This window comes from Peromyscus maniculatus, chromosome 23 (assembly GCF_049852395.1).
Source record: "Peromyscus maniculatus bairdii isolate BWxNUB_F1_BW_parent chromosome 23, HU_Pman_BW_mat_3.1, whole genome shotgun sequence".
NCBI classification, from domain to species: domain Eukaryota; kingdom Metazoa; phylum Chordata; class Mammalia; order Rodentia; family Cricetidae; genus Peromyscus; species Peromyscus maniculatus.
This window is the reverse complement of record NC_134874.1, coordinates 57,423,738-57,438,993: the sequence shown is the minus strand read 5'-3', so window position 1 is coordinate 57,438,993 and position 15,256 is coordinate 57,423,738. Positions and strand designations below refer to the sequence as shown.

Sequence of the window (15,256 nt, the reverse complement as noted above, 5' to 3'; positions counted from 1 at the left end):
AGGCTGAGTTCTGTCTGTACTTCAGAGAAGCAGTTGGTTGGTGGGAGAGCAGTTGGACTCTGTTGTTTCCCATACACTTGACCTTTTCCCTGACCTGTTGGATCTGGACATAGTGAGTTTGTTTCCCAAGTTCTCAGTTTGAGATTTTGGCAATTGGCATTTAATTATTTCTTTATTTACACTATTGGTTTGGGTACTAATATTGCCCTGTAATTCCTTTTTCTTCATTTCAACTTCTCTTCCTTATATCAACTTTTTTCTATGTCATTTTTGCCTGTGTTCTTGTGTATTTTACAAATTTAGTGTTATATATTAAATGCATAGGATGAGGAATTTGATCATCACTGATATCTGACTGTACTCTACTTTGATCATATTTATCTGTAATACTTCACTTCCAGGCCCATTTAATTGGATAATTACCTCCTATTATACAAAGGCTATCTATCCCCCTGCCTGCTCATGACTCGCAGTGAACAAAATGTGACACTTGTGTTTGTGGAACTGGCATGTTTGTAGTCACACTTTCACTAATTCCAAGTTTTTTCCTGAATTAGTCATTTTATTCCACTGATGTCTGACTTTAGGACTTAACGCAGCGTAGTGTGTATGCTGTGCTCTTTGGTAATTTGTGTCCGTTGATGAATCTTGAGTGTTCCTGTTTAACGACAGCTTGATCATGAAGTCTGGTCTTATTAATGTGGTATTGAATATGATATGAGCTATCAATTACTGTCATTTAGGTTTTTCCAATCTGTCAGTCAAAGATATTGCCTGATACTAGGATCTTTTTTAAATGTCTTATATGGTTTGTAAACTATGGTAAACTTCTTTTATGAAATGTACTTGAAAGTTTGCCTTCCCTCAATTTTATGGACTACTGAAATTGTTCTGGATTATTGCTGCTAGTTGTTGAGATTGGACAAGTTGATTTCCAGTTTGTTGGTTTTGACTCCTGGGATTTAGATTTGCTGTTTCATATTTGCATTTATGTTTTTCATTTTTTCCTTTGTATTTATTCTTGTTTCATGCAGTACATCCTGACTGCATCATCCCCTCCCTCCACTCCTCCCAGTTGCCCCTCACCTCCTCTCTCCACTAGATCCACTGCTCCTCTGTTTCCTTTAGAAAAGAGCAGGCTACCAAGGGAGAGCAAGAACATGGAATAGGAGGATGCAATAAGACTATTTTTAAATTTTAGGTTTTTTTTAATGTGAAAATACTTTTGAAGAAACATTTAATTTTTTGTTCTTTGAGAATTTTATTTTTATTTTATTATTAAGATATTTTCTATTCATTTTACATACAAACCACAGATCCCCTGTCCTCCCTCCTCTCACTCCCTCATTCTGCCCCCCAATCCATCCTCCTTTCCCACCTCCTCCAAGGCAAGGTCTCCCATGGGGAGTCAGCAGAGCCTGGTACATTCAGTTGAGGCAGGTCCAAGCTCCTCTCCCCTGCACCAAGGCTGCACAAGGTGTCCCACAATAGACACTGGGATCCAAAATGCCCACTTATGCCCCAGGGATGGATTCCAGCCCCACTGCCTTGGATACCCTAAGCAGTTCCATCTAAACAACTATCTGGCCTATCCAGAGGGACTAGTCCTTACCATGGGGGCTCCATAGCTGTTGGTCCACAGTTCACGAGTTTCCACGCTGTCTCTGTATGTTTTCCTATCATGATTTCGATGTCCCTTGCTCATAGAATTGGACTCTCTCATTGATTCGACTCCTGGAACTTGGCCTGGCACCTGGCCGTGGATCTCTGCATCTGCTTCCATCAGTTATTGGATGAAGGCTCTATGTTAGGGTATTCACTAATCTGATTAGCAGGGTAGACCAGTTCAGGTACCCTCTCAACTATTGTTAGTAGTCTAAGGTGGGGTTATCCTTGTGGATATCTGGGAGCTTCCCTAGTACCCTGTTTCTCCCTGTTCCCATGATGTCTTCATTTGTCATGGTATCGCTTTCACTACTCTCCCACTCTGTCCCTGTTCAAGCTCAAACCTCCCCATTCCCTTACGTTCTCATCCACCATTCTTTGTCCCCCATTACCCTACCTCACCCTCAGTTTGTTCATGTAGATCTCATCTATTTCTCCTTCGCTGGGCTATCTATGTGTCTCTCTTGGGTTCTTCCTTGTTAGCTAGGTTCTCTGGAGCTATGGATTGTAGTCTGGTTATCCTTTGCTTTGCATCTAGTATCCACTTATGAGTGAATACCTACCATGTTTATTCTTCTGAGTCTGGGTTATTTCACTCAGGATATTTTTTATATATACACATTCTCATAATCAATTGATGATACATTTTCATACATGCCTATACTGTACTTGATCATGTTCCCCTGCACTAGGTCACTCCCCCACCATATCTTTGTGACTGATACTGTGACTTTACACAAGCCTAGCCCTCTCCTTCCTCATGACCAGGAGAGACAAAGTAGATCCTGTTTCTGTCTGTGGACCTGCTTTGTCTCCTGTAGAACTCTATCTAGTTTAGCTTCTTTCCTTATAACACAACAGTTCTCCAGTCACTGTGCTGAGTGTGGATTCTTCCCACAGTCTCCTTATGTGCTATGCTGTTGTTCCATTTGTTAAAATGTTACTTCTGCCATTCTGACCTTGAACAAAGGCTCTTTAGTGTGTTGCTGAGATGGAGGTGAAGTATGAGGGACTCTCATGATTGATTTTCACATCTATGTTCATCAAGGAAAGGAGTTCACACTTGCTCCATTTGTTGAGCTTACTTGGTGGTGGGATCAGGCTATCACTGGCACAGGGATGAGTTTGGATGTGTTCCTTTGCTTTCTCTTTCTTGAAGTATTTTCAATAACTTTGGTCTTCATTCTTCTGCAAAGCTTTGAATGATTCGGGGAATCCATGAGATCTGGGCTCTGCCTTATTTGGAGCTGTTTTTGTTGGCAATCCACACTGGTGTTTATGACCTATGTGTTTAAGTGGTTTTATTAATTAATTCTTAATTCAATATTCACACATGTCTAGAAATCCTTTTCATATTTTCTAATTTCCTGGGGCATAAAAACTGTAACATTCCTAAAAGACCCTCTGGACTGTAGTTATATCAGTTACAACATCAGCTTTTCTATATATAATTTGAACCTGATCTATCTTGATCAGCTTTGTTGAGGGGTGGCACATCCTTGAAAAGAAGCATCTCATTCTTTCAGAGATCTCAGGATTTTCCTATGCATGCCAACGTGACTTATACCAACTCTGATCTTTCCTATGATTCCTTATCCACTGCTTTGAGTTTGGGTTCTTCTAGTAATTTTGTATCCTTGAAGAGCATCATTAGATTGCTTTGGGATGTCTCAGATTTCATGACAGAGAATTCCAAGCTATATCCTTCCCTCCTAAAACTGCATTAATCTTTTTCTTTTAGCATTGTGTGGGTCTGAAATTGCCCACAAGATAAAGTGGTTGAAATTGAACAGAACACCATGGGCAGCCACATGGAAGAGGACATTCTTGAAAAGGATTTCAGGATGTTAACATCTCTAGGGTGTGGTTCATTCGGGGAGGTGAAGCTGGCCTGCCATCTTCCCACACATACACGAGTGGCTGTCAAGGTCCTTGAGAAAAACACCAACAGTGTGGCTGACATCAGTACTGAAGTGAACATCCTTCAGTCTCTGGAACACAGGAACATCGTTCGATTTTTTGACATGATCGACACACTGACAACCACTTATCTGACTATGGAGTATGTGGCAGGAGAAGATCTGGAGAGCTGCCTCGAGGCACTGGGCTGTCTAAAGGAGGAGGAGGCTAGAGTGATTTTCCGGCAGGTGGTGTCAGCAGTTCACTTCCTCCACCAGAGACGCATCGCACACCGTGATATCAAATTAGAAAACATCCTAGTCGATGCAGCAGGAAATGCAAAGCTTTGTGACTTTGGTATGGCAATTGAAATCACAGAGGGGCAGATGTTGGAGGAGATCTGTGGCTCCTTACTCTACTGGGCCCCAGAGATCTTGGCAAGAAAGCCCTATGATGGACTGGCAGGTGATATGTGGAGCTTGGGTATCGTCCTGTATGTCCTGGTCACAGGGCACTTCCCATACATGGAAGAAACCCTTGAAGGTATGCACAGGGTCATCACCACCACAATGTGTCCCATTCCTTACCATCTGTCAAAACCCTGTCACTTCATCATTGCCCGACTACTCATGGTCCCTCTCTGGTACCGATTCACAATCTGTCAGCTTGTGGAACGACCATGGCTGGGCCCCTTTCAAGAACATGTACCACCTGGCACCAAAGAAATCCTGCCCAGGGTCGTGGAGACCATGTGCACCATCGGCTATACCTGTGAGGAGATTGTTTCATCCCTAACGCACAGGCGAGAAGATAATCATGTAAGGGCTACTTGCAACATTCTCAAATATCAGCTGAGTGGTGGGGACAGCCATCAGCAAGATCTGATGCCCTGGCTAACTAGCAGCCCTGCAGATCCTGTTCACCTCCCTCTCCCCTTGACCAGGAGAGCCAGTGAACCAGCATTTACAACCAGTACACAAGCTGTGAAGAGTCACGTTAAGGAGGAGAGTGGGGAAGAAAGAGGCAAAACATACAGAAGCCACAGCATGCCCCACGTATACACCCTCCTGGATGAGCTGCCCTGTTCAGACAACACAGTCCCAGAAAGAGATGCTCTTGTGGCTGACGTCATCAACACTGCTACAGAGGACACTGAAGTCAACAGGAATTCTGTTGACTCCCTGCCTGGCAATCTCTCCTCCCCTGAATTAATCTTGGATGCAACACCCATGGGATTTCTCAACCTGAGCTTCTGTGAGGAAGATTCATCCCATGGGTCAGACATTCCCAGTGACCAGCCCCAGGTGGCACCCACAACATCTGGATCCAGGCCATTCAGGGTCTGGAAACTGGTGAGGAAGCAAATGTCCCATGCACTGAGAGCACTGTGTTGCTGCTACTGCTGCTGCTGCCTGCCCACTTCAAGGTGAGCTTGGAACCCTTGCATCCGGGACTTCAAGGAAAAGAGAGGACAGTGGAGACCTACATGGAGAGCAGTAGGTTGGGCCACACTGATGATCTCCTACATTGTATTTTCAATATGCTATTTCAATATCCTTTCTAAATGAAATGTTGTACCCACTCATAGCTCCCAGAATTTCAGATATGTGGTATATTAGATGGCAAATTCACAGCTTCCTGTTCATGTACAACCCTGGAAGGCTGAGGCAAAAGCAGATATCATAGCATGGGGACCACAGGGTGGGAAGGAAGGGAGGAGAGTTTGGCTAAAGAGGGCAAAGGGCAGAATGGAGGAATCAGGGGAGGAATATGGCACAGAACTTTATCTCCCAAAGTCACTAATAGAGGTGCTTTCATATTTCGTTCTGCTTTGAAGTGTGGAAACTGAAATGGCCCAATAGAATTCCAGACCTGGTGAGGAGTTACTGCCACAGAAGTGAGCCAGAACTGATCTCCAGTGTGCCAGCTTCCTCCAATCCAGGGCAACAGGCTCCTGCCTGCATTCATCCTCCAGCAATTGGGTCTGAGCTGCCACTTTGCATCTCTTCCAGCTCAATTCAGCTTCAGAACTGTTGTGGGACAATTGGGGGTCACAAAGCACATGGACCCCATGACCCTGTACCTTCCTAGCTTTGGTTGTGCTTGCAGGACCACTCACACTGCATGGAAAACAGCAGCCTCTACCTCCAGGAACGACTTTATACAAATCTAGGCTGCTCATCATCTTGGTCACTTTAACCCTCCAACTTACTCTGTGACTGCCTTATGGACAAAACAGCAAGACCTGTGCAAATCCTCTGGAGAATGGAGGTGGGTGAAAGAGATAAAGAGGACTAAGTGGGGAAACAGTTTCGAGACAGGAATAGGGGACATGAGAGTTGGTGTAGAATAAGGAGTAGAGTCTGTCCTGAGGAACAAAGTAACATGAAAGAGATGTGTGTGCTGACCTGTGACAGGGGCTATGCACAGTCTACAGCAGGAACAAACCTCCCCTGAAGTGCAGAGTGGGAGGGAGCTAGGAAGAGCCAGCAATGAGGAGGAGAGGGCCTGCTCTGATGGTTCCTAGCATGTGTCAAGACACACAAGTAGGATGTTGTCTTGGAAATAACATCCTGTTCTCTCCTACAGATCTGGGGTGCAGCAGGAGAAAGATGCAGCACTATTGGTCAGTGGAGTCCAATCCTCCTCAGTGCTGAGTAAGTCCTGTCTATTAAAGTCACTAAGAGAGGCACTTTCTTTATTCTTTCGGGTTTTATTTGGGAAAAGTGAAATGCTCTACTTGAACTACAGTCTTGGTGTGGTGTAGTGCAAAAGGCAGGATCCAGGCTGGAAATCTGTGTCCTGTGTGATGATATGTTAGGGCTACAGGTTCCAGTATCCATCCTCCAGGTTAGGGTCTCAGATGCCATCTTCCCCATCCTTCACCTCACTGCTGCCCCTGCACTGTTGTTGAACATTCCTGAGAGTCACCTGTAGCATTGACCCAATGAATGTCTACATCCCTCATGGTTCCTGTGGGACCAGGGTTCCATGGCATCTCAAAGGGCTGCCTCTGTAGGTCTCAGGCTTTCCTCAACTTTCATTGCTTCATCACCTCCAAACTGTTTTCTTAGTGTCTTTTAGAAGAACTGCAGGAACTGTAAATCCAGTGGGAGATGGGAGGATGGAGATAAGGGGGCGGGGGGGGGGGGGGGAAGGAGGTGGAGAGGATCAAGAGGGAATGAGAGGACCTGTAGAGAGGGTAGAGTCTGTCCAGAGGAGCTTACCTGAAATGAGTGGAGAAGAGGAGGTTTTGCTGGGGTACGGGTCTTGAAGAAGTGAGACCAGGAACAATTGTCTCAAATGGAGCAGAGTGTGACCTTGGGTATATTGCCAGCCATGAGGAGGAAAGAGCCTGCTCTGATGGTTCCTGGCATATGTCAATGTAGTGAAGTATGAGGCTGATTTGGAAAGGTTTTCCCATTCTGGGCTACTGAAGAAGGGTCTGGCAGCAGAGAAGGGTGGCTCCGTCATGTAGTGGGGTCCTCTGCTGCTCCTGTCTGACATGTCATTGGCAGATCTGATGATGTCTATGTCTTTGTCTCCATAGCCTCCTTCATCCAGGATTCCCTTGCTGTCTCCCACCTCCTGATCCAAGAAACTTGCATCATTTTTCCATCACATGGAGGGATTTATAACTGACATTTGACCTTACATTAACATTGTTCTGCTCCAAAATGGGAAGGTAAGTAGGCCTTGCCAGGCCAGCAGCCATGGGACTTCTCTATGACCAATGCTCGCCATAGGTCAGTGCAAGGAAACCTTGATCATCATGGATCTCTTGATGACAGCCCCTGGTGCAGTGTGAAGCACTGGTTGAGTGTAGTGTGTGAACTGTTTTCCAGGTCACCTTCCAGGTAGGGAGCAGCTCACTGAGTTGGCAAGGGGAAATGAACTCAACAGGGACTCCAGGGTACTAATCTGTGTGAATCAGGCACCTGCAGGTAAGGTTGAGTACAGTAAGTATCTGTGTGTGGCAGAAGATAAGTCTCTGAAGCCTGGTCTTGATTTCATGAAGAAAAGGATCCCATGAAGTAGCATGTGCCAGTATCCATGACACAGAGGGAAAGTTATCACTGACTTGTTCAACTGAAGAGCAATGGGAGACTGAGAGACTGCAGAGGTGTGACAAGGGAGGAACCAGCTTCTCTGCTGTAGTTGGCCTCCAGCTCCACTCTGACCATCTGATCCTGGGCTGTTAGCAAACACTGATGCATGTTAAAGTCTTCAGCAAGATCTTCCCAGTGGATGATAGCCAGCTTGTGCTGTCACTGACTTCTAGAACCCTGACCATCTGGTGAGTCCAAGTGTCCAGAACAAGATCAGTCAGTTTGTTCAAGAGGAGAGAGAAATGTTCCGTTTGTGGGTATCACCTGCTGTCAGACTGTGTTTCTGCTGCATATCAGTGAAGGCAGGGCTGAGAAATGGTTGAGGATTCTGTTGAATTCCAGAAATGAGATGGGGAAATTTCCTGAATCCTCATTTTATATTTTACTTTTTTTGAGACTGGATCTCACTATAGCCCTTACTCTCCCAACACGCTCTGTGTAGAACATGCAGACTCAATCTCACAGAGATTGACCTCCTTTCTCTGCCTCCTGAGTGCTGTGATTACAGATGTGGACTGCCATGCCTGGCTTCAAGTACTGTATGTGCATCATCAATGGTAAATTCCTCAAACATTTGAGGAAGAAGTAGACAAGTTCTGTGCTTCTTTCATCCTGACAGGTTCAGGGACTGAACTGAAGGTTCTTTCAACCAGGATGGACTACAAACAGTAGCAAAGTCCAAATCTAACCTTCAAAATAGAAGTCTATGTCCACCAGTGAACAGATACCTGGAGGTGAGAATTGCCTTGGAATTCTTCTGGGGACACTGGTCAGTGGGTTGGAGGAGGTATGTCCTAGCTGATACATCCTTGGAAACAAGGCACAGAGCATGAGAAGAGCATGAGAAGGCTGCTCTCTAACCCTGTTTTCACAGGACCCCCACTGCAGTCCAGGCACAAATCCCATGACCTCAACCTGACCAATCAGGAGAGTCCAGATTGACTACCTGGTCTGATTGATTGAGTTCTTTCCATTTGAGCCTTGAGATCACAGCTGAGGACTCAAGGTGGGTCACTGAGACAGCTGGTGCCTGTCTTGGCATGTTGGAGGCAGGGCTCTCACTTTAAGGACACCAGTGCCAGAGGCAGTGCATAAAGCCACATATTCTAGATAGAAGCTTCCAGTTCTACTCATCTGACACCCAGATACTGTTTGCTTGTCTGCTGATTTCCACGGCTCCTCTTGCTCATGGGTCCCACAGTGCTTTTATTATTTGTCAAAACCACTTTGGGTTGCTTTTAGGCCACTGAATCTTGTTCATACTCCCTAGTTAATGGAGAGCCAGGGCTGCAGGTTTCTGGATTCTGAACCAACTAGGACTCTGTACACCCCACTGTAGACAGTGCATGATGGTAGATGTGACCAGCCCCTCCCAAGAACACTGTGGACAATCCCAGGAAGACCACTGTCCTATTCCATGTCCTGAGTGTTCTGTTGTTCATGTTCTGACCCCTATGACCTGCACATTTTGCATATGAAAAAGAAAGTGACCTTTGTCTTTGGGACAAGCTTGTCACACATTACACAGTCATCCTCAGTTGTATCTGTTTTCTAAAAAATGTGTAAATTTCACTCTTTGGGGTGAGTATGTGCTCTTTCCCCTGTATGCTCTTCATTGATTTATTCCATTTACTCATTTATTTATCCATTTATTTATTTATTTATTTATTTATTTATCTCTATATACATATTCATTCTATGTGTCTTTTACATCAGGTATTTTGATTACATTCATGTCCCCATCATTTCACATCTGCCCTCCACCCCTACAACTGCCCCAATACAACAAAATTTAGCAGAAAAAAAGGAAACATAAGATAAAATTAAAAAGGGGGAAAAGGGGGAAACTTAAAGGTTTCCTCATGGAAGCTGCAGTGACCGAGTGTGACAGAATGAGTCACACTGTAAACCACTCTGTCCACATATCTTCACTTGTTAGTGCTCATTGCGGAGTCACTGGTCTGGTTCCAGACCTTCAGTGCCTATGACACTAATTAATTTTGTGTTTGATACTGTCATCTGTCCTTTGCATTTGGCACATTAACTTGTTTCACTGTCTGGGTATGCAAATTTAAAATTCTGACTTCAAAATCACCAGTGCCACAGTACAAACCCACTTCTAAATAAATTGTCATGGTTGATCTGGAGACGGAGAGCAGAGGACGATAACCAGGGATTGCAGAGGCAGCAGGAAAGAATTGACTAAGGGAGGAATTTATAGAGAATGGAAGAGACAGATGGGAGGAGCCATGGGGAGAGGGTTGCACAGTAAGTCTAGCTTAAGTGCTGCATATTTCAAGTTCCCCTAGAGTCCCTTTCCCATGTCCATCCTCTTTAAAGTGATGAGCTCTCTACATCAGGAGACACAGGGTGGTGACTTGCAGGTGTGGCCTGAGACAGCAGAAGTTGGAGCTCTGCAGGAAGTCCAGATGGCAGTGTGCCCACTTTCCCAGCATGAAGGGTCTGTGTACAGCACAGGAGGAGGTAAGCCAGCTACCACAGGATTCCCTCCAGGAAACCTTAGTTATCAAGGATCCAGGGCTGGTGTTTCACAGCATCCTTGTCTGAGGGGCCATGAGCCAACACCAGGTACAAGCTACCCTTGAATGTGCAGACCCTGTGGACCAGTCTGCAGGGGAATAACTAGCAGTACTCATTAATCTGTCCACCCTTTAGGTTTCTGATCCTAGTGAATTGTTTCCCCACATGAGGGGAAGGGAGCTCCTTCCTCTCCTTCCTTTTCCTCCTTCCCTGCTGCAGCCTTCATTTATCCCTGTGCCCTGACCATCAGAAAAGACACAGTCCCACAGCATGCTGGGCTAGTTTATGTGTTTGTGAAGGGGCCTCACTCTAGGGAGTTTCATCAGAACCATAATTGTCTTCTAACAGGAAAGTGACAGCAAGCTGGAGGAAAATGGGTACCACTTTGGATGGAATGCTGGGACATTGCTCCACTTTGGAAGTGAGTGGGCCTTACCTAGCCTAGGGCACAGTGGTCAGAGGTGGGGTCAGCACTCCTAAAACTACCTTGTACCCAGGTCCCACTGGGTACAGTGGTCAGGCCTAGACAGCCTTATTGACCACAGAGCTATGGCTTTCTGCTAGGCCTTCTGCTTGCTTGTCTAGAGTGTTGTCAGGTGCACCTGACAGGCAGACAGCCTCTCCATGCAGTGAAGGATGGCCACTCTGAATGGGATGATTGTCAAGGCTCATTTCTGGGCAGCACATGGCTGAAAGCATCACTGAGACCACTATCTAACAGCCTGTAGTAGATGATTAGTTTTTGGTTTCTGGTCTAAACTTGACTCTGGCTTAGAGGTTAGGAAGAATGAGGCTTCTCAGGCAGGTCTGCCTCAATCCCAAGAGTAGGTGGTCACTTCGCTTGTATTACAGAGGACAAGAGAGACAGAGGGAGAGAGAGGGGGGAGAGGGAGAGGAAAGAGAGAGGGGGGAGAGGGAGAGAGAGAGAGAGAGAGAGAGAGAGAGAGAGAGAGAGAGAGAGAAACAGCTGAGGCATGGCTACAGAGGGATATTGAGATAACTTGGTGTAGATGGCACATCTCTCCCCTCTGACCCTAACACCACTGAGAAGGAACACTTTGAATCAAAGATGGTGAACATCTTCTCACAGCTGTATGCTGTGACATCCATTCTGTCACTGGACAGTGACTTAGTCTGTGTTGGGTTCCAGAGACTGGGGCGTGGCGATTCACACAACCTAGCAAGGGAAACCAGCCAAGAGACAATGACTGCTTGCTCCTCAAGATCATGGCTTGTCTGTTGTTCAGTGAGTGACCACTAAGGCAGGCTTCACCCTGATGCACTTAACAGAAACCGTGGCCTGTGGAAGGGGGTCTTGGGTACTGTGGCCAGGCATAGAATCTCTCAGGAGACAGCACTTGTGGACTGGGACTCCAAGCTATGGGAGTGGTATCTAAGAATGTGACTTTTAAGAACCAGAGTTAATGTCCAAGTGGCCAGGTGAGTTGAATGTGAACTTTTTATATCACTCGCCACTGCAGGGAGCTTGTGGTGGCCTTTAGACTGTTATGTGAGAGAAGTCAGCTTATGATGAGGCTCACACACTCAACACCCTCCTTCTCCCACTGCCTGCCTCCTGGAGGCATCAGGAAAAGTCACCGAAAATACATGCCATTGTACCAAGATATTTACATACACTGCCCCAAAATTGCTCAGTAATACTCTTCTCCCAGTGGAGAAAAGTGAGTCCAAGTGATGCTGGGTAGCCTGCTCTTTTGGAAGGAGGCTGACTGGCTAGTTGGGACTGTTTAAATTCCTCCCAGGTCATTGACACAGATAGGATGACTAGTGTGGTAACAGCCTGGGTCTCTTGTAGTCTCAGAGGCCAACTCCAGAACTCTCACTGACCATCCTTTCTTTCCTCAGATCTGCAGGTTCTGGTGATTATGTTCTGAGACAAACCTCATCTTCACCTTATGTGCATCCTGTCTCATCTAGGCAAGTATTCAGTGAGCTGGGTGCAGGAAGCACAGCGTCTAGACACAGACATGTTGGTGAAACTGCGTTTCCTTCTTGATCCTAGAGCCTGTTTATGGGACAGTAGCAGAGCAGCTAGGACAAACCAATCCCTGCAATCAGGGCTTCTCAAGGAGACCCCACTGAGTTCTCTCACAGGAAGTCACATGGGAAGGAAAAAGTCATTATTCCTGCCTCATTAGGTCCTGAACTCCAGCAGAAATAAACCAGCTATTATGTGAAAGGCCACAGGTCTAGGGTGGTGAATGAATCCTTCTGCCAGCCTCATAATGGTCTAACATAAGCTTTTTCTTCTAGGTGCCTGGCCATATCCTGAATCGTGGAACCCGAGAATTCCTGACTTGCATGTGTGCACACTGAGCATTGGTGACATGGAGGAAAAAGAGCACCTCTCCCCTCCCCTTCCTGGCAGAGTAGCATGCCATTGTCTGAGCTCCAGAGGAACTCAGAGGCTCCACAAAGCAACAGGAGGACATGCTGTGGAGGATGATGACATGGTTTCTCTTCCATCATCCAACTACAGACAACCACCCCAAATTACCAACAAGACCTGGGGAATCTACAGCAGTGTCCCCTTGTGGAAGCCACCCAGTGGATAATTACTGTTGAATCCTGCCCAACTTAGACCCCTTTGCATTTTGACAATTCAGAAAGTTACCTGTGCCTCTCTGTCTTCACAGATAACAAAGAAAACCTGCCTGAGAAAGTAAAGAAATATCTCAGAAGAGCCTTAGGAACTAAATCTGCTTATCTTTCTGAACTCTAGAGTGGATCTCCTGAAAAGGGCAGTATCCATGGACCACCTGTCCCAGGCCTCCACCAACATGAAGAGGCAGAACTTGAGGTCATACATTTGGCCCATTTCTCACTGGTATTAGGGAAACACAATTTACTGAAGTATTTAATTAGAATCCCAACGTAATTTCTATACATTGGCATTCAGAATGCTTTGACACCTGGAGGAGAGAATCCAAACAATATGAGTTCTCAGGTTCTACCAGTTGTTTTTCTAAAGGTGGCAGATGTTTGCACTTCATCAGACTCAGCAAAATCCAGTCTGATGCTCAAGCACAAGATGTAACAACCAATGGGACCTAAACCAGAAGACAAGATAGAGAACAGGAGAGATCCCTCCAGACCCCAATCTTCTTCTTCCAGGACTTCCCACCAAGCCTCAGAGATCCATAAAGGGCTACAGGGAAGTAATGGAGACTGGATATGTGGAACAGAACAGAAAGCTCAGAAACAGACCCAACGAAATCCTTCCAGCTGTTTTTCTCATAGTCACCCATGGAAATCAAGGAAGATAGAAGGGCTTGTCCACAAATGACTGCAGAAGATTTAAGAACAAACAATAAGAAGCCCATTGAAAACCTGAACACAGTCAGCATTTCAACTGGCACCAAATTCAAACACTGTAATGTTCACATAAACTTAGAGAAGAGGACTACATAAGTTCCTGCCTTATAAAAAGGAAGATCAGAAATAATACAGAGAAGATGAAGTGTGGACTCGGGAGCCCTTCTGCCACCAGACATGAAAATACAGAAGCTGGAGCATGGCTGGAACAGACACTGCCCCAGGACATCCAGAGAGAGCCTGGCCCCTGACACACACCAGCAGACAACAAATCCCTGACAGTGAAAGTTGTGTGGCTATGAGGAGGTGGAGGTGTAGTGTGTGCTGTGTGGTGTGAGGAGGGCTGAAACCTATCACATCATGTGGGATGGAGATGAGCTGTCCAGCTGATCTGATAACAGCACTGTATTGATTGTCCAGTCAGCTGGGGAAAGACGCAGGTCTGACACCTGGATACTCACATGTGCTACCCACAACCCTCCCCTTGTTAACAACTTACATACAGGGTCTGTGTAAGGACATGAAGGACTCCCCTTACCCACACTCTCCACAGAGTTCTCTAGGTATTAGGCCTAGGTATTCAACTCTCTTCTGCTGTCCCCCACACAATGCTGGATTCTAGACCATGCTAGACATGCCTCCCACCACAATGTACTAAGACATGGGGAAAGGTACCAGGCCCTGTTGGACACTTGACCTCCTGAAAAGGACACACAGTTACTGCTTGGCTCAAACACTCCTGGAAACTTCCTGCACTGACGTACAACACTAGGTATAATGCAGTGCGGGGCACTACAGCCATGCCACCTCACTTATACTGCCAGCTGTCAGACCAGATAAACAACCTCTACATCACACACACACACACACACACACACACACACACACACACACACACACACACAGCCTCTAAGACACTTCTAAGAATTGGCCAAGCATAACTTTCCAGCAAATCACACATTGACTGCCAGGTATCAGCCCTCACTGAACAAATGCTCACAAACACTTGCCATGTGTTCTTAAATTGGGATGGAGAATGTCACCCACGTATCCCTGATTAACAGCTATTTATCAGGCCACACAGGATACTCTCTTGCCACTGTACCCAAATACTCAGCTAGTGTTGGTCCCCAGTTGACACCCTAAAATCACTGAAATTCCACATACACTGCTAGGGTTCACACCCTCTTGAATATCACACCCAACAACTACAATCTACAGTATTAGCATCAGGGCCCAAAGGATGTTACATTTCATCAACCCATATATCCCTGTTGGATATCAGACCTGCTGGGCATTCCAAACTCCATGGCAACTCCTACAAGGCTAGCTGGAGGCCCTGGAATGCACACATCACCCTGCAGCCCTCACATGCACTGTCAGGTGTCAGGATCTGTTGGCTCCCTCAGTGCCTCACACACACTCTGAACTGTCAAGCACACTCGGACATCACATTGCACACTCCCAATGTACTTCAAAATGTCATCAGACCTTGACATACACCAGCTCAGCCATGAGCTGACACACACTCAGTAGGGATTGTGCCCAGCTTGACACCCCATTCTTCCACTGCTCCCCTCTGACATACAGCTATCATCAAACACACTGGACACACCACCACCCCTGTGACCACATATCCACTCTAGGTACCAGGTCCAGTTTGACCTCACACCCCACATAAATCGACAGCCATCAGACCATGCTGG

General features: G+C 46.1%; 1 protein-coding gene across 1 annotated transcript in view; it reads left to right on the top strand.

The window, feature by feature from the left end:
- LOC102905057 (putative sperm motility kinase W) overlaps positions 1–13,680 on the top strand; it is a 28,199-nt gene extending 14,519 nt beyond the window's left edge. Inside the window, exons 5-15 of the mRNA XM_076561298.1 lie at positions 3,407–4,990; positions 5,402–5,835; positions 6,154–6,221; positions 7,115–7,249; positions 7,410–8,407; positions 8,548–8,679; positions 10,058–10,157; positions 10,563–10,635; positions 12,081–12,152; positions 12,489–12,782; positions 12,872–13,680. Of these exons, the coding sequence (XP_076417413.1) occupies positions 3,465–4,990; positions 5,402–5,426 (1,551 nt within the window). The 5' untranslated portion in view covers positions 3,407–3,464 and the 3' untranslated portion in view covers positions 5,427–5,835; positions 6,154–6,221; positions 7,115–7,249; ... (5 more) ...; positions 12,489–12,782; positions 12,872–13,680. The remainder of the gene's footprint in view (positions 1–3,406; positions 4,991–5,401; positions 5,836–6,153; positions 6,222–7,114; positions 7,250–7,409; positions 8,408–8,547; positions 8,680–10,057; positions 10,158–10,562; positions 10,636–12,080; positions 12,153–12,488; positions 12,783–12,871) is intronic.
- The last annotated feature ends 1,576 nt before the right edge of the window (positions 13,681–15,256 follow it).